This window comes from Aaosphaeria arxii, assembly GCF_010015735.1.
Source record: "Aaosphaeria arxii CBS 175.79 unplaced genomic scaffold BU24scaffold_12, whole genome shotgun sequence".
In the NCBI taxonomy this organism is placed as follows: Eukaryota; Fungi; Ascomycota; class Dothideomycetes; order Pleosporales; genus Aaosphaeria; species Aaosphaeria arxii.
Genome location: NW_022983485.1, coordinates 771131 through 789549, shown reverse-complemented (window position 1 = coordinate 789549; position 18419 = coordinate 771131). Strand labels below are relative to the sequence as shown.

At 53.0% G+C, this 18419-nt stretch overlaps 5 protein-coding genes across 5 annotated transcripts; 3 read left to right on the top strand and 2 right to left on the bottom strand.

The window, feature by feature from the left end:
- Positions 1–926: 926 nt before the first annotated feature.
- BU24DRAFT_436931 (glycosyltransferase family 62 protein) lies at positions 927–2702 on the top strand (the record flags this gene model as incomplete). The annotated part of the gene is made up of 4 exons (XM_033530185.1): positions 927–1045; positions 1156–1835; positions 1888–2207; positions 2265–2702. The coding sequence occupies 4 exons, from the start codon at positions 927–929 to the stop codon at positions 2700–2702; spliced, it is 1557 nt and encodes a 518-aa protein (XP_033378407.1).
- A 1166-nt stretch (positions 2703–3868) lies between these two features.
- On the top strand, positions 3869–8991 carry BU24DRAFT_357303 (Sec7-domain-containing protein; the record flags this gene model as incomplete). Its single annotated transcript, XM_033523945.1, has 5 exons — positions 3869–4256; positions 4357–7939; positions 7991–8097; positions 8165–8538; positions 8623–8991. The coding sequence occupies 5 exons, from the start codon at positions 3869–3871 to the stop codon at positions 8989–8991; spliced, it is 4821 nt and encodes a 1606-aa protein (XP_033378406.1).
- A 2613-nt stretch (positions 8992–11604) lies between these two features.
- BU24DRAFT_326511 (glycoside hydrolase family 72 protein) lies at positions 11605–12981 on the top strand (the record flags this gene model as incomplete). Its single annotated transcript, XM_033522986.1, has 2 exons — positions 11605–11850; positions 11920–12981. Coding segments are annotated over 2 exons (1308 nt in total), but the record flags the coding sequence as incomplete, so codon positions are not given.
- Positions 12982–13595: 614 nt separating this feature from the next.
- Positions 13596–15292, bottom strand: BU24DRAFT_379379 (NAD(P)-binding protein). Its single transcript, XM_033524694.1, has 2 exons — positions 14921–15292; positions 13596–14869 (listed from the first exon to the last, which is right to left on the bottom strand). Exon 2 carries the CDS (start codon positions 14814–14816, stop codon positions 13638–13640), a length of 1179 nt encoding a protein of 392 aa, XP_033378404.1. The 5' UTR covers positions 14817–14869; positions 14921–15292; the 3' UTR covers positions 13596–13637.
- Positions 15293–15590: 298 nt separating this feature from the next.
- On the bottom strand, positions 15591–18264 carry BU24DRAFT_428096 (uncharacterized protein). Its single transcript, XM_033529392.1, has 2 exons — positions 15979–18264; positions 15591–15914 (listed from the first exon to the last, which is right to left on the bottom strand). Exons 1-2 carry the CDS (start codon positions 18023–18025, stop codon positions 15898–15900), a joined length of 2064 nt encoding a protein of 687 aa, XP_033378403.1. The 5' UTR covers positions 18026–18264; the 3' UTR covers positions 15591–15897.
- Between the last annotated feature and the right edge of the window lie 155 nt (positions 18265–18419).

The window sequence follows — 18419 nt, the reverse complement described above, 5'->3', positions numbered from 1 at the left end:
ACATAGGTAGGTACTTTGTAGGTACGAGTAGAGTCTTACTGTATTTAGGGGGGATTCGGATTAGGGACTAATTGGCAGAGAAATTGTATCAGATTTAGAGGCGGAATAAGGATAATAAAGATGAGAAGACAAGCAACAGCTAGAGTAAAGGATTAATGCAATTTCAACATCTCATCAAGTCACCGCTACGCCTTTTGAAAGATCTCCGGTTCTGAAACGTTGGCTTGTACTTGTCCCTCACCCTACATTCCGGAACAAGTAGACAATTGCGCAACTCCCTCAACCCCGTTACTCGTCACCCCCTCAAGATTGCTGCGTGTCCACACTAGCCAGCCTTTCTCTGTCTCGCGCGCCCTTTTTCCTTATTGTCCTTTCTATTATCATTATTACAGTACTATTCCCTCCCTTTTTCCCAACTTGTGATGTGCTATGCTTGTACAAGTATACAGTACAGCACACTACCTACAAAAGCATACGCCACCAGGGTGCGTCTCTGGCCTATCTCAAGACGTCAACGGTGGCCTTTAGCGAAATAAATCGCAGGCCAAGTCTCTCTCGCGCGCTCTTACTCTACTCCGTACCCTCTAATAAGCCTCTAACTCTTTCTCGGGGGTCTTGTACCTGTACTGTACAACGTCCGCCCTCTCCACTCCTAGTCCTGTCCTAGGAGTGCAACAACTTCCACTCACTACCCTCCATCCATCCACCCACCCTCCTTAATACCTCCTCTCCCTCCCATTCGAGCCTTCCTCTCATCGTGGACAACATCGTCAAAGCCGTCAACATCTACATCTCCGTACGACTGGCTCTGGGAGCTTAGCCTAGATCTTCGCAACACCGCGTTCTGGCGGGTGGACGGCGCTCGGGGGTGTTCAAGGGATAAAAACTTTCGAGGGCAATCCAAGTCTCACGACTTGCTCTCCTGGATGCTGCCCTTACATAGCTCGGCTACCAAAGGGAAGATGCATCGCAATGCCTTTTCGAATGGGCAGGCGGGGGCATATCCGTCTGGAGGAAACGGTACCTTCTCCATTCAACCTCACAAGTACGTCTGGCTACCACCATGTTCAGCGGTTCTTTTGCGCAAGACCTCTCCTCCATCATCCACAAGCACCATGCGTGGCGCCACGATGCTGACCTCAATTGTAACTGCAGATTCCAGCCGCGATCACAGCCAGCTTTGCGGCGGCGCAGGCAATTAATACAGCGGATACTCCTCGTCGGCGGAGTCTTCTTCACTGTTCTCTTTTTCTTCTTCCCTGACCTGAGACCGAATCTTGGCTCCGGCCCGTTGAGTTACTTGACCTCGAGCGATGATGGTCAGCTCGAGACTATTCGATACTATGACCTCAACAACGTGCAAGGCACAGCGAGGGGCTGGGAGCGGGAGGAGAGGATATTACTTTGCGCCCCTCTGCGAGATGCTTCACCGCATTTGCCCATGTTCTTCTCTCATCTGAAGAACCTGACCTACCCGCACAACCTCATTGACCTCGCCTTCCTCGTCGGAGATTCGAAGGACAACACCCTTCAGTTGTTGGAGGACAGCCTGAAGGAGCTTCAGGCCAACGAGGATTCTAGACAGCACTTCGGAGAGATATCGATCATGCAGAAGGATTTCGGCCAAAAGGTCAACCAGGACGTAGAAAGTCGACACGGTTTTGCGGCGCAGGCTGGACGTCGTAAGTCCATGGCCCAGGCCCGCAACTGGCTCCTCAGCGCTGCCCTCCGGCCAACGCACAGCTGGGTCTACTGGCGAGATGTCGATGTCGAGACTGCGCCATTCACGATTCTCGAGGATCTTATGCGACACAACAAGGATGTTATTGTACCCAGTATGTCACCGCATTTTCATGATTGCGTACCGTAAACTAACATTATATACAGACGTTTGGCGTCCCCTACCCGATTGGCTAGGCGGAGAGCAACCCTACGATCTCAACTCGTGGCAAGAATCGGAGACCGCCCTCGCCCTCGCCGACACCCTCGATGAGGATGCTGTCATCGTTGAAGGTTACGCAGAGTACGCCACCTGGAGACCCCACTTGGCTTACCTCCGTGATCCCTATGGTGACCCTGATATGGAGATGGAGATTGACGGTGTCGGTGGTGTCAGTATTCTCGCCAAAGCCAAGGTCTTCCGCGCGGGCGTTCACTTCCCTGCTTTCAGTTTCGAGAAGCACGCAGAAACCGAAGGTTTCGGAAAGGTACGAATTCTTACGACTGCTATTATGTTTGTCAAATAGATCACTAACAAATTGTAGATGGCCAAGCGCATGAAATTCTCCGTTGTTGGTCTCCCGCATTACACCATTTGGCATCTTTACGAGCCTAGTGTTGACGACATCCGCCACATGGAAGAGATGGAGAAGGAGCGAAAGGCAAAGGAGGCTGAAGAGGAGGCCAAGAAGGCACGTCTGGAGAAGATCAACAGCCAATTCGATTCCAAGTCCAGCGACTGGGAGAGGGAGAAGGCCAAGGTCCAAGACGCAGTTCAGAAGGAGAAGAACGATGAGGCCGAGAGGCAGAAGCAAGAGGAGGAGGCCAAGAAAGAAGCGGAGATCAAGAAGGAGACCCCAGCGGAGAGGTTCGAAGAGAAGCCGGAGGGCCAGCAAGCGGAGATCAAAGAGGAGAAAGTGGACAAGCCGGAGCAAGTCAACGAAGAGAGGCAGGAAGCTCCTAAGAAAGCCCGTGACTCTTAAGGGGGCGTAGAGGAAATGAATTACAGTTCCGCCGATATTGTAAGACTTCCCAAGACCTTTCAATTTGTATCAATGGTCTTATACTAACGATTTACCTAGTATGTGTTCGAATCGGCTCTAATAATAAATCTTTTTACACGACCTTTCTATGAATGTTCCCCAAGGGGCAAAGCAGATGGCACATCAATCTGCGGCACACATTGGCTGGACCGTGTTCCAACGTCGAAACCGCGATATACGCTTGCTAGACACTCTGGCTCTGTGGATCTAAAAGGGACAGACAGTGGAGAAACTGGCACCCGCTGAGTTGGGGGTCTATTTGAATGTTTTGCATGGGTTGTTAGATTCCAAAAGCCCAAAAATTATGGACTTCAGTTGGCGTTTCTTTGCTTGACGATGTTTCGGATGGGAGGTGGAGGGGAGAGAGTCGAAGGTCGAGGGAGGATGTATATATCATATTAGAGAAGGCTCTTGCATGGATGCATTCATTCAAGGGCGTTGTGCTCTTCATTCTGTTCTTTTTTTTCCTTTTCTCTCATGAGGTTGGGCGATAAGAGTTGTATCAGTATCATGGGATTTTCTAAATTTTCACGATCAGGTCGCCTTGAGAATACTTTGCCATTATGTTGTAGTTGATGCACATCAGAGTGAAGAGTGAATAGTAACAAAAGGTGGACTCTACTACCTGATGCGGAGGTAGTGCCAGGGCCAGGGGTGTTCCCCTCCCACTCCCCAGCGAAACATGTCCGCTGCTTGGCATCGCCGCCCGTATGGGAAAATGTCCAGATAGCTACTAAGTTACTAAGTACTACTTCGTACCTACCTCCAGACAGACCGCCATTGATTCCCCGTTAAGTTTGTTACTTTGCCACTTTTCTATCCCCAATAGAGGAATACATATATATCAATCGGTATCCCGGAAGAATCCGAATCTATTTTCTCCCATCCTCCAGGCAGCCGTTTTATCTATTCCACCACATTCATGATGATGATGCATCTCGGAGCTTGCTGAACTGGACATGTAGCATCATCCCCACCCGCAAAACCACCAAGGCAACCAAACAACAACACCTACAACACAACCTCCTCCGCTACAACTACTACCAAAATAACACCCTCATAATTCCCGTTTTCCCCTCCAATCCATTCGGGGCGCCACTTACGAAATGTCAGTCGACGGGCGGAGCGTTTCCACGGCGCAAGAAACCCTCCAAGATGCCATCACCTCAACACTCGATCCCCGGCCCATCTCCGTGGCAGTCAATCCGGTAGCTCTGGTCGTGACAGAATGCATAACCGTCACATCGGCGATGCGCAAGCACGCCCGCTGGGCGCACTCGTCCGTGTCTGCCATCCTAGGCGGGTCCTCGAACAAGACGCCGGCGATCCAGAAGCGCGACCGCGCGGGCCAGGGCATCGTGAGCGGAGCTGGCGAGCAGGAAGAGGCAGTCCCCAGCCGATGGGGCTTGAGGGGGAAGAAGGGCAAGAGCTTGCAGGATAATCCGCTGATGTCTGCTTTTGCGCGTCTGCGCAGCGAACTCAAGGGTTGCAAGAGTATGTTCTGTCTTTTTCTTTTGCTATTTTTGGCTGCACAAAACGAAACGGAAACATGTTTGTTATATGCCTGGGAGGTTCTTATGCTAATGCAGGGCAGATATAAGGAACTTCGATACCCCTTCCATGCTACATCCTTTCCTCCAGGTCATTCGCTCTTCGTCCACCTCCGCGCCCATAACGTCGCTCGCGCTCATTGCTATTACAAAGTTCCTGTCGTATAACATAATTGGCCATGACTCCCCACGGCTCCCAGAAGCCATGCAGCAGCTCTCATCTGCCATCACGCATTGCCGTTTCGAAGCTAGCGATTCCGCCGCGGACGAGATCGTCCTTCTCCGTATTTTGAAGCTCATGGAGGGCATGATATCCGGACCCGGAGGCGAGGTCTTGGGTGACGAGAGTGTCTGCGAAATGATGGAGACAGGACTTAGCATGTGCTGCCAGGCCAGGTTATCGGAGCTGCTTCGCCGGTCTGCGGAGATCGCCATGGTCTCCATGTGCCAGGTCATTTTCAAGCGCCTGAAGACATTGGAGCTCGAGGCACCAGAAGAGCTGGAGGCATTGGATGAGGAACTGGAAGACGAGGATGTCAAGGACACCGTCAGAATGGATCCCACCACAAATGGAGAGACAGAAGGATCTCCGACCAAAGTGGAGGAGCCGCAACAACCAGGCGACTCTGAGAAGAACCAAGAGGACACAGACAGCAATGCTCCCAACCCAACGAGCAGCACACTGGATCTAACCGTGACCGCACCGGCCCCTGAGCCCGAGAAACCCGTCGAGATCAAGCCATATTCCCTTCCCTCGATTCGAGAATTGCTCCGAGTATTGGTGGACCTCCTGGATCCACATGACAGGCAACACACCGATACCATGCGCGTCATGGCTCTGAGGATCGTGGACGTAGCGCTCGAGGTGGCAGGTCCCTCCATAGCCAGCCACCCAAGTCTGGCGAATTTGGCAAAGGACACACTCTGTCGACATCTGTTCCAACTCGTTCGGTCGGACAACATGGCCATTCTCAACGAGTCTCTCCGAGTGGCGGGAACGTTATTAGCAACATGCCGAAATGTTCTGAAGCTTCAGCAAGAGCTTTATCTATCCTATCTGGTTGCGTGCCTTTTCCCTCAAGTGGAGATACCGCAGGAGCCCGGGATCGAGCCAACGCTGTACGAAGGCGTACCACAAGCGCCGAGCATCATCAAGCCTTCTCCCTCGCGCCAGAGCAGCGGCAGCGGGCGATCGACCCCCATTCCTGTCAAAGACAGGCAAAAGCTTGGTCTCGAGGGCGGATCCCGCAAACCTGATGCTCGAGAGGCCATGGTTGAGAATCTAGGTGGACTCGTCCGGGTGCCGTCGTTCATGGCTGAGCTCTTCGTCAACTATGATTGTGAGGTTGACCGTGGCGACTTGTGCATGGACATCGTTGGCCTCCTCTCCCGTAATGCATTCCCGGACTCGGCTACTTGGAGCACGGTGAACGTCCCCCCTCTATGCTTGGATGCACTCCTTGGCTTCGTACAGTCGATTGCGGACCGTCTAGAGGACGATCCCGTGACTGAGGGCTTCCCAGATGTGGATGCCCTACGCGAACAGCGAGCGCGAAAGAAGATCATCATCAAAGGTGCTGCCAAATTCAACGAGAACCCGAAGGGTGGCATCGCCTTCCTTGCCTCGCAGGGCATCATCAGCAACCCCGACGACCCTAAGTGCATAGCCGAATTCGTCAAGGGAACCACGCGAGTCGACAAGAAGGTTCTCGGAGAGTTCATTTCGAAGCGGTCGAACGAGGGCATCCTGAGCGCTTTCATTGGCCTGTTCGACTTCAAAGGACAACGAATCGACGAAGCATTGAGGCAGCTGCTACACTCCTTCCGTCTGCCCGGCGAGTCCCAGCTCATCGAGCGTATCATGACCGAGTTCTCAGACCAGTACTTCAACAACGCCGAGCCCGAAGACATTGCGAACAAAGACGCGATATACGTCATGTCGTACGCTGTCATCATGCTGAACACCGATCAGCACAACCCGAACCTGAAGGGCGCGAAGCGAATGTCCCTGGAGGACTTCTCCAAGAACCTGCGCGGCGTCAACGACGGCAAGGACTTCGACCCCGAGTACCTGAAGTCTATCTACGACTCCATCAAAACGAAAGAAATCATCCTGCCCGAGGAGCACGAGAACAGACATGCGTACGACCACGCGTGGAAGGAGTTGCTCGTCAAGATCAAGTCTACAACCGACCTCGTCGTCTGTGACACCAACATCTTCGATGCAGACATGTTCGCAGCGACTTGGAAGCCCATCGTCGCGACCTTGTCCTACGTGTTCATGTCGGCTACGGACGATGCGGTCTTTTCCCGCGTCGTCACTGGGTTCGACCAGTGTGCGCAGATTGCTGCACAGTACGGGAACAGTGATGCGCTGGATCGGATCATCTCGTGCTTGTCGTACATCAGTACGCTGGCCCCTGACGTGCCACCAAGTACCTCTCTGAACACGGAGGTGCAGGCGGATAAGAAGAGCGTCATGGTCAGTGAGACTGCCGTCCGATTCGGACGAGATGGAAGGGCACAACTAGCGACGGTGGTGCTTTTCCAGGTCATCAAGGGCAATGAGGCTTCTATTCGCGAAGGATGGAACCATCTTATCCACATCATGGTCAACCTTTTTGTTAACTCCCTGATTCCACCCTACTTCCTATCCTTCCAGAAGACGCTAGCCCTCCCCCCTATACCACTACAAAGCCCCGCCCAAATCATCGACCGGGCAGAGCGCCCTGCGGATACCGGAATCTTCTCTGCACTTACGTCCTACGTGTCGAGTTTCGCTAATGACGAGCCCCCGGAGCCCTCAGACCAAGAGATTGAGTACACTCTCTGTACCGTGGATACCGTGAAGGAATGCCACTTTGAAGACATCCTCGCAAACATCAGCCAACTTCCGGTGGAGTCCCTCCGGTCGTTGCTCATGTCTCTCTTGGAGCAGATTCCCGAGGATGGTTCACCGAGAGTCATAGTGGTGAAGCCAGACTTACCCAGCGCTCCAAGCCCGCGGCCCAACGGCAACAAGGCCAAATTGAACCGCCCCATCTACGACCCCAGTGTCGTCTTCGTGCTCGAACTCGCGACGGTGCTGGCCCTGCGAGACGAGGAGACTGTCCGAGAACTAGCCAAGGACGTCACGGACTCTCTCGCCAGCGTAATCAGGGATGCCACAAAACTACATCCCGTGGTGATTGCACGGTCGGTGTACTACCTCCTGAGCCTGTTGAAGGCGAGCAACGACTTCGACTTCATCCGCGCTCCAGTGCTCCTGCACACATTCTCTAAGTTCGACGAGTCGCTCTTGAAGGAGTGTGCTTCGCCGTTGTTGAAGGGCCTGTCTGATTGCTGTAAGGGACCGAACGGCCTCCGCAGCGAATTGGCCAGCTCGCCTGACTTCTGGGTTATCCTCAACACTCTTCAACGCGTGCCAGAGGCGGCAGGTGATGTGTTCCAGCTGGTCGAGGAGCTGACCACATCGTCACAGCCCGGCATCACGGCGGATAACTACGAAGCAGCGATTGCACTGCTAGGCGAGTTTGCTACTGCGGCACAGGTTGGTGCAGCGTTGGAGCAGAGGCATGATCAGGCTGTACGAAGGGGGAAAGTGCCGGCCAAGACCAAGAAGCCTGAGTGAGTACATACATGTGGAAAAGTCCGAGTTTTCAACTAATGTAGATCTAGGAGCAACGAGATCGTGGTGCGAGGAAGCACGGCCATGACGATTGTTTTCCAGATGTCTGATCGCGTCCCCAACTTCATCGAGCAGTCCCAGTTGGAACCTAGCGAAGGTAAGACTAATCCCCAAAACCTTCATATGAAATGACTTAGCTAACGCCGAAAATTTAGCCTGGACAGCATACTGGTCGCCCATCCTCAAAACCCTAACGCACCAATGCCTAAACCCCTGCCGCGAGATCCGCCAACAAGCGTTCGGGGCTTTGCAACGCACGCTCCTATCCAACGAACTCGCATCGCCCGAGCACAAAGAATGGGAAGCCATCTTCACCGAAGTCCTCTTCCCTCTCATCAACCAGCTCCTCAAGCCGGAGGTGTACCAATCAGACCCAATGGGCATGTCGGAGACGCGTCTCCGCGCCGCGACGCTGCTGTCAAAGGTGTTCCTGCACTACCTGACCATGCTCGCCGAGGGCGACGACCTGATGGACCTGTGGCTGAAGATCGTGACGATCATGGACAGGCTGATCAACAGTGGGCAGGGCGACAACTTGGTACGTTTCCCCCCCTTTCTTCCCCCACCCCTTCCTACCCTTCCAGCCCTTTCACGGAACGAACGCTAACGTGCCATCCCACAGGAGGAAGCCGTTTCCGAAAACCTGAAAAACATGCTGCTCGTCATGTCATCGGCAGGATACCTCACACCACCCTCCGACGACGCCGACGGCAACGAAGACGGAGACGACGACGACAAGGCAGAGCAAGAGGAGCTCTGGACCGAGACTTGGAAGCGCATCAACAGGTTCCTCCCTGACTTCTACGCCGAGCTGTTCCCCGAGGAGGCGAAGAAGCCGAGGAAGGAACGCCCGGCGAAGGTCGCGAAGGGGAAGGAGAGCGAGGATGTTAAGGCGGATGCTGGTGCTCTGGAGAAGGGTAGTGATGATGCGGAGGAGAAGGGGGAGGTGGAGGGTGGGGATGAAGTGCCTGCGGCGGCGGCTTCGACTTGAGGGGGTCAAAGGGTGGATGGTGAGAGTGTTATGAATGAAGGGATAGGCATGCATGAACAAGAGACAGAGATAGAGATGGGGATAGAGACGGAGACGGAGAGAGGGAGAATATCAAAGTAGAATAGAGAAGATTTCGACGTATATGAATCAAACATTTATCAATTGATCAAATCAATCGACGAATGAAGAAATTCGAGCTGTGATTGTTCTTGTCACCAAGCTCGAAGTGTCGTTGACTCTTGACATACGTGACGTTAAAACAGAACAACAATATAGTGCTGTCAATGATAGTACAGTCCAGGACGGAATCAATCGCATGACAATATCTTTCACATCCAATTAGATGCGTCACTATATACCGAAATACCCAGTACACACATCATCAACATCAGCCCTGCTCATCGCCCAAATGCGAACAATTGACACCCAGGCGTCCCTACCTATGTTGGCGGTCGTCTACGTGCTCCTGCTCCCGTTTCTCTTAGCCTTTTTCATTTTTCGTTCTTCGTGGGGGTGATTTACGGTGTACCCAGGTCGGTAGGTGATTATCGCATCTTTTGGTTTAGGGATCTAGGTTAGGTAGGTAGACAAGCATCGCGTTATAGTACAGCGGAAGTACAAGTACAAAGTACAAAGTTGACAGTATGAGATTCTACACGGGTATTCGCACGCGTGTCGTCTTTCTCGTACAGTAAGTACCCAGTACAGTATGGCCGGTATAGAACATCTGACAGTATGACATGATACGGACTTTTGCATCAATCTTCCCTCAATCGCCATTATTAAAGATGATTCGGTCAGCCAAGATGGAGGAATGGAACGATGGTGTTCGGGTTAGGTTGATGTCCGGACTGGTTGGTTTTCAGATGTCCATTTGGGGTATTGTTCGTCGGGGTATATGGGGGTATCATCTCTGCGACAATGTTGAAGTATGATGGTTACTTGTACTTAGAACGATAACTACAAGTACACAGTCCTTACACGCAGTGTGGAGTAGGGCGTTTAATCGAGGTAATGATAAATCCCTTAGGGAGCGGAGAATTGGAGAGCACGGGGTAAGGTGATGTGGAATAAAGGATATACTCCCACTCCCGTATTCTCAATTTACTATTGGATGAGATGGCATGTTTCGAGCCCCTGGATGATGCCTGCATCGGGATTAGGGCTAAGGAGAGTGGGAGAGTTAGGTGCCGAGGCTTCTTTCTTCTTTCTTTTTTCCTTTTGTTGATGGTGATGATTGGGCCTGATGGATAGATAAACAGAGACAATTGAGGATGATGAGTATGTGTAAATTATGTGTATTTCTTTTCCTTCTATTTATTGGTATGGCGTTGATTGATTATTTGGTGGAGGAAGATTAGTGAAGTGGCCGTTCCTGGGGCTTGGACAGCTTGGGAAAGGGCTTGGTGGTTGTGCTTGTTCCGTGTTGGCCTTTGCTTGTGCCAGTTCTTGGGGGGATTGGTATTTGCTTGTATCGTATCCCCGACGGCCGTGGGTTTATCGATTGTAACTTCACTCCGTTCTACAGACTTGTGTATCATCATGGTTTTGCGCATGAATTGAGTACCTATGGATGATGAGTGATGATGGGATAATGTGGCAATGGTAGAGATTGGTGGATGGGGTATTGTCATTGGTGGGTAGAACGGATGTATCCATGGCCATTCGCTCTTTCCTCGTTTCATCTCGTCTGTAGTGTTCCGCCGTCCGTCATTTCAATTCGATTCACTCACTTCACTTGTTCACTTCACTTTCACTACGACATGGAGTCATGCATTCACTCACTCATCAATGATCGTCTCCCCTTCTTCCTTCCTGTCATGACATCTTCCATTCAATCTTCAATTCGATAGCCACCTCAACACTCTCTAGGACCTGACGAGACTCGCGCTTACGGGTAGTCCAGTGCATTCAGCTTGCCACCAATACATCCACACTAGGTTACCTACCTAGCCTCTAGGTAAGCTACCAACCGCCACTTTGTACGTTACGAGCGGCATCGACCCCTGCAAGTCGCGTCCAACAAACGATAATAATAAATCATCGCCAATTAGTTCAACCTCTTCAACCTCGTATACCAGGCTCCCCCTTCTCGTAACTGCAGTCTACCTACAGACTACAGTAGGAGTTCCGCCTCTGTAACAGACTAATTCTGTTACATACCCTTCTCTAGTCCTCTTACGACTTGTCACTGTCTGCTGGTCGGCTTCTGCGCCAATCCCCTTCTCGTATTCCTTTCTATTCTCTCCTTGTACTCTTTCCCTCTTTCTCTCGTTGCCTTCCCCTTCCAGAACTGGCCAGGGTCCCCCCCCAGTCGATATTCTTATCCACCCGTCTACACCTTACATTAGGGTAGAAGGTAGATTACGCCCAAGATACCCTCCTCCTCTTGCTCCTCTTTCAAAATAATCTATCACCGTCCGTCGACCTGCTAACCTCCTACCCTCTTTTTCCTTTAATTCTTCCTACCTTTGCTTGCGCGTCCTGTTACGCATCACACTCGCTCATCATGATTCCCGTACGTACTATCCATCCTACCCTGGCCAACTAGTCGTCATCTATGTATCTCTTTATAAGAACAACAATCGTCTCCCACACAATTCAACTGACACCCTCATCCAGTTCGTTCGCTCCCTCTCGCTCTCCGTAGCGCTCCTCAGCGCCCTCACTTCGGCCGTCCACCCCGTCGAAGTGCGCGGCCAGGACTTTGTCGATACCGTTTCTAACAAGCGATTGATGATCGTGGGTGTCGACTACCAGCCAGGAGGTCAAGGTGGTTACAAGCCCACCGAGAAGAAGGATGCCCTCACCGACGCGACCATCTGTCGTCGTGATGCCGCCATCATGCAACAACTCGGTGTACGCACAATCCTAGCTCTCTCAAATAATTGCGCTTAATTGAATAACCAAAAACTAACCAACTACCAGGTCAACACCATCCGCGTCTACAATGTTGATCCCACCCTGAACCACGACGATTGTGCTAGCATCTTCAACGCCGTCGGTATCTACATGATCATTGACGTCAACTCTCCCTTTGGCGGCGAGAGCATCAACCGTGGCGACCCTGGAAGCTCCTACCACAAGGGCTATCTTGCCCGCATCTTCGGTGTGGTCGAGAACTTCAAGGCCTACCCCAACACCCTCGCCTTCTTCGCCGGCAATGAGGTCATGAACGACGTCCCCAGCTCCAAGGAGAACCCGCCCTACATCAGGGCCGTCCAGCGCGACCTGAAGCAGTACATCAAGAACCACGCCGACCGCACCATCCCCGTCGGCTACAGTGCCGCCGACGTCAGGGAGATCCTCGAGGACACCTGGGCCTACTACCAGTGCGACAACGGCGACAACAACGAATCGCGCTCCGACTTCTTCGGCCTGAATTCGTACTCGTGGTGCGGCGGCAGCGCCACCTTCGAGACCGCCGGCTACAACACCATCGTCGACATGTTCAATAGTAGTGCTATTCCTGTCTTCTTCTCCGAGTACGGCTGCAACAAGGTCCTCCCCCGTGTCTTCGACGAGGTCGTCGCCCTCTACGGCGAGAAGATGACCTCCCTCAGCGGTGGTCTCGTCTACGAGTACAGCCAGGAGGAGTCGGACTACGGCCTCGTCGAGATCGATGGCGACAACGTCAAGTACAAGACCGACTACGACAACCTGAAGAAGCAGTACGCCAAGCTCGACCTCCAGCTCCTCCAGTCCACCGATGCCTCCTCCACCAAGATCACCGCCCCCAAGTGCTCCGCCAACCTCATCTCCAACTCCGGTTTCTCCAAGGACTTCAAGATCCCCAAGCAGCCCGAGGGCGCCGCCGACCTCATCAAGAACGGCGTCAGCCAGGACTACGTACGCGGCAAGATCAACGAGGTCAAGGAGACCAAGGTCACCCAGGAGGTCACTGGCAGCGACGGCAAGAAGATTGAGGGTCTCGAGCTCCACCTCCTTGCCAACAACGAGTCCAACACCCCTGGCTCGTCCAACAACACCTCAGGAACTCCCCAGAACACCAAGAAGCCAGGTGCGGCCAGTACGTTGAGTATCGGCAGTGCTTGGGTGATGGGTCTTGTCTCTGTCGTTGCTGCGCTGACCATGATGTAAGGTGACAGTGATCCTGCTGCAGCCGCGGCTCCTGTTGTCTCTCCGTCTACCACCACGAAACCCGGAGCCGGTGCTCGCCTCGAGGCTTCTTTCTTCCTGCACTTCCTACCGCTGGCCTGCCTTGCGATGGCCGTCGATTGATATATCATCTCGAATAGTTTTTGCCTTTTCCGAGGACATTGAGCGATTCTGCATTTATGGAAGCGTTACGCCGATACATCATAGACTTGAGCGAAGAAGTTTGGGGAGTAATCAGTCAGTCAACCGCCAGGATTGAAGACGGCTCTTCTTCTCTGTATATCCCATTTCACCACTACGTATGCCATTCTATTGCTGGCCTTGATGGCTTACCTCTTTGTTTTTCTCCGTTCCTTCATTCCTTGCCTCTGGGCGCAGTGGTTGGTGGTAGGAGCTGTAATGTATACTCACATATATATATACCTGATTCCAGTACGATGTTAGATGAATCGAAATGTGTGTGAATCCTGCAAGAAGAGCGATATGTCTGATACAGGGATGTGATTGTTCTTTCTGCCTACAAACGCTCACGGCTTGAGCAACAGCTTTCCGGTCGTCTTCCTGCTCTCGATGTCCACAGTAGCTCTAACGACGTCCTCCAGGGGGTAGATCTCGTGAATGTGCACCTTGACCTCGCCCCTCTCCACGAACCCCCACAGCTCCTCCGCATACCCCAGCAACTCCTCCCTCGTCGCGATGAAGTTAAACAGCGTCGGCCTCATGAGCCTCACATTCTTCGCGCCCAACCTGCCCAGCGCAAACCCCTCAACCGCACCACTCGCATTCCCAAAACTAATCAAACTCCCCTTCCTCCTCACAACCTTCAGCACGCTATCAAACGTCGCCTTCCCCACACTATCAAACACCGCCGCGACCCCCTCCCCGCCCGTAATCCCAAGCACCTCCTCGACAAACTTCTCCCGATCCTCCTCCCCATACCCAATCGCAACCTCCGCGCCATTCTCCCTCGCCAACCCCCTCTTCTCCTCACTACTCGCCACCGCAATCGTCCTCGCGCCCACCGCCCTGAGCAACTGACACAACCAGCCTCCCACGCCCCCCGCCGCCGCAGTAACAAGAACCCAATCCCCCCTCTCCACCCTATGCGCCTCGCGGATCAGCGTCAGCGCCGTAAGTCCCTGCAGCAACGACGCGGCCGCGACTTCATCCCCCACGCCATCTGGTACCGGGACGAGCGCCTCGACGGGCACGACGGTGTGGCCCGCGTACGTGGCGGTGTGCAAGTATGCGACTCTGCTTCCCACCTCCACCACACCTTTGCCATCTTTGGTAGCGGAGGGGGGAGAAGTGTCAGGGCCGAACGCGACGACGACGCCGGAGGCCTCGCGACCGGGGACGAAGGGGAAGGACGCGATGGGGTAGAGCCCGGAGCGGAAGTATGTGTCGATGTAGTTTATTCCTATGAATGCGTTGCGTACGAGGGCGTGGCCTTTTGGGGGGGTGGGGAGCGGGGAGGAGGGGGTGTAGGTTAGGAGGGAGGGGGGGCCTGTGGTGGAGATGGAGACTTGGGGTGTCGTTTTGGGGAGGGCCATTTTGGTGGAGATGGGGGAGGTTGTGAAGGGTTGGAATTGGGGGTGGAGATGGAAGGTTGGTGGGCGGAGGGTGGTGATGGGCTTGGTGAGGGTCCTGGTTGTGGTGGGTGAGAGGAAGAAGGTTCGCCAGAGGAGGTGGAGCGTGGTGGGCATGTAACGATACGCCGTATCAATTCCAAGTGAGGAGGAAAGAGGAGGTAGAACCACTGTTCGCGTGTTAGGATTGATGATCTTAAAGATCTCTTCGATGTACGTACGCGTGCGTTGTGTTCAACAGTTTATCGTTACGGTGTCGTCTCTATGTTGTTTTCCTGTAAGAGCGACGGACGGATTGAATCAATTGAAACAGCTGTCGTCGAAAATCACGTATGTCAATTGCTGAAGGGACGTAGGTTGCGAGTGTGGAAGTGTATAAAGTACGAGTGTGTATGTTTATATTGCGGGGAAGGGCGTGTTGATGATAAATACAACAACCCTATATCGGATCTCACTCCTTCGGTCTTAGGTCTTAGGTCTTAGGTCCGCGCCCCGGCCTCGGTATCTGCTAATGTCACTCAGGTTGATTTGTACCTAGTTTTGTTGTCTTCCGTAGAGAGAGACGGATCGACGTTAGGTGATGTGCCTGCCCCGCTTGCGTCATTCGATGGGGGATGGTGTTAGTTTAGGGAGGGCGGGGCTTATCCGATGGGGGATGTGGGTTTATCCGATGGGGTATTGGTAATCGTACTTGGAGCGCGGAATAACGTTTTTGGGGTGTTTGAGCTGATGTGTGTGTGTGATGAAGAGAATGTTCAGCAATAGGAATTGATTCAATTGCTCTTTGGGTTGTTGAATAAAAATGAATTGGTCGATTGAGTGGTATGAGTAGTTGGCTGTCTGGGATTGATATTGTCCAAATGTGGGTAGTCGTTTGATATCCTATTTTGCTTGCTGTACTTTTCTATCATGATAGAGCATAGAACACGTCTTTGGAAGTTATGTAGATGTATTGTTATATAAATTCACAGGACGGCTTCAAACAACCGTCCCAGGACTTCGGCTCCAAAAGTCCGACCCAGGTTGCACTCAGCCGATCCAACACCGTAAGCTGTGAGTGCGGCAGCAGAATCGACGACAAAAGAAATTCAAGGTTACTATCATGATGATGTAGAAGTGAGAAAGTAAAAAGGATGTTTCGAATTGAATGGCTTCCGTTCTTGCATGCTCGCACACTTGCCCGCTCAATTGCCCGCTTTTAGAAGTTCATTAGATCTGGGAGAAACAGTCAGTTTATAACGTCTTATAGTAGAATCAATCTTGTGATTTCTTGACATACCTCGTCCGAAAAGCGCCCTCTTGCTCCAATCCATGGCAAGCAAACACCTCGTCCTGAAACTCACGCTCTGGGCGAAGTAGATGCTCCTCCAGAGGTACACGGCTACCAGACCTCCCGAGAAGCTCATCCCGCCAAAGTCGAAGATGGCGGCATTGCCAATGTACGCCAGACTGCCCAGATGCTTGTACTCAAACGCCTTGTACACGGCGTCGTCGAGGTCGCCGTAGTCCATCTGGTTCAGCGTCATTCCCGGCGCAGCCTGGGCGATCTTACTGAACTTGCGCCCAAGATATTGACCCTGTTGGTGGGCGCGCTGGGCCGTGGCCGGCAGGGAGGTGAGCTTAGAGTCGATCTGCGCGAGGAGTTCTCGAAGCTCGCCGAAGTCGAGTGTACCCGAGTTATCCTTGTCGTAGGCTGAGAAGAGCTTGTCGAGGCGGCGTAGGTGGTCGGAGGCCTGGGGGAATCGCTGCTTCACGCGCTTGGCTACACCCCGCCAGTCGGAGTATGAAAGCGCCATCTTCTCCGGATCCTTACCCTTCTCCCATGCAAGGGTACGGAGGAAGGATATGATGTGGTCGGACACATTGTTCTGTACCGTTGCACAGTCGCCAATCGCATAGACATCACCAAGGGGAGCACCGACCACGCGCAGATGTGAGTCCGTCTCGAGGGCGCGCTTGTTGTTCTGGCCGTCGAGTTTCGCTGCAAGGCGCTTGCAGAAGTCGGTCTGGGAGAGACCAGTAGACCAGAGACAGAAGCCCATAGGAATCTCCTTCTCGACGACTTTGCCGCTCTCGTCCTTCTGCGTGAAGATGATCTTGTCTGCATGGACTTCCTTGACGCGAGAGTTGGTCAGGACGTCTACGGCATCGTGGGCGAAGCGCTTCTCTGCGTACTCCGAAAGCGCCTCTTCGTAAGTGTTGAGGATGTGGCTGCGGGATTGAATGACGTGAACAGAGATCTCGTTGCGGAGGACCTTGGGGAAGAATTTGGTCAAATCCTCGTTCAACATGTCGAACAGCTCTGCGGCAAACTCCACACCAGTTGGACCGCCGCCACTGACGACGAATGACAGAAGCCGTCTCCTCTCCTCGTCAGACGTCGTGGGCAAGCATGCACTCTCGAGGTTGCGGACAATGGAATTACGGATCAGGCGCGCATCGCTGATGTCTTTCAAGAAGTGGCAGTGTTCGAGTCCCTTGACACCGTGAGGGTTGGTGACGGAACCAGTTCCGATGACCAATTTGTCGTAAGGCACGTAGAAATGCTGCTTCTGGCCACTCGAGTCAATGGCAGATACCTCGACCAGTTTCTCGGAGAAATCTACGTCCTCCGCGAAACCTTTGAGGAAATGCCCTTGCACCCTTTTGACTATCCTTCGGACGGGCTCGACCAGCGACCTCAATTCCAACGTTCCGACGGTAGCAGAGGGCAGCATTGGAGTAAACAGGAAATGGTTCGATGGCGATACGACAGTGACATGGTAGTCTCCAGGGTTGAGTTGCTTCAGAATAGCCACGCTTCCCCACCCCGTTCCCAAAATGACCAACTTGGGCTTGTGCTTGACTGCCTTGTTCAGCGCGCAATCATCATCGTCAATGAAGTGGTCGACGATAGGCAAATTCTTGGGTCCACCTCTTCTAGGGTTCAATGCGAGTTCCGACACAGGCACGTCCTCTGCCTCCGGCTCTTCGCGGTACGTAGATGCGTCATATATGAAAAAGGCGACCACCAGTATACCACTTATTCCAACGAATGTACCCAGTAACGCGGCTCCCCTATAGACTGCACGAATAAATCCGTTCCGAGGCGTGGGTATAGGTTTTGTCGAGGCGCTCCGCAGGATGGGCGAGGCATGCTTGTTCAGCTGGAAGTTGCGGAGTGCGGACGATGTGGCCAGCTGAGGGCGCTTCGTGAATGGTGACGCCCCGCCATGGCTTGGATGTGTATACGACCGGATCTCTGAAGCTCGTGGGAGCCTTGAAGCGCGAAGTGTTGATCTCGTCGAGAGGTTCGTGATACGCGATCCAGCATGCCTGAGGATCATGTTGAGGTACGAGGCGCGCGGCGGCGTCGTGGCAGGGTGAGGAGGGTTTCAAGTCGGCCAAGTCAATCAATTGACAGGATGATAGAATATTCGATGCTGCGATACGATTCAAATCCCTACGAGGTCAATTGCGGGGATTGATTGACATGTGAGGTAGATATGAAAACAATGTGCAGGGAGACACAATAATGTAGGGACAAGGGAGATCGTTTTGTTGATAGGAAGGAAGTTGCTGGTAGGGGCAGGTACTAAGATGTGACGTAGCGCGGCCGATCGAAGCTTGACGTGCAGCCGAACCCAACGATCTCCAACTGGGAAAAGACGACACGACGGATCCACCACTAGCCATGAAACTTCGATTAGGTGCTGACATCACTTCCGCGTGAACCCATCA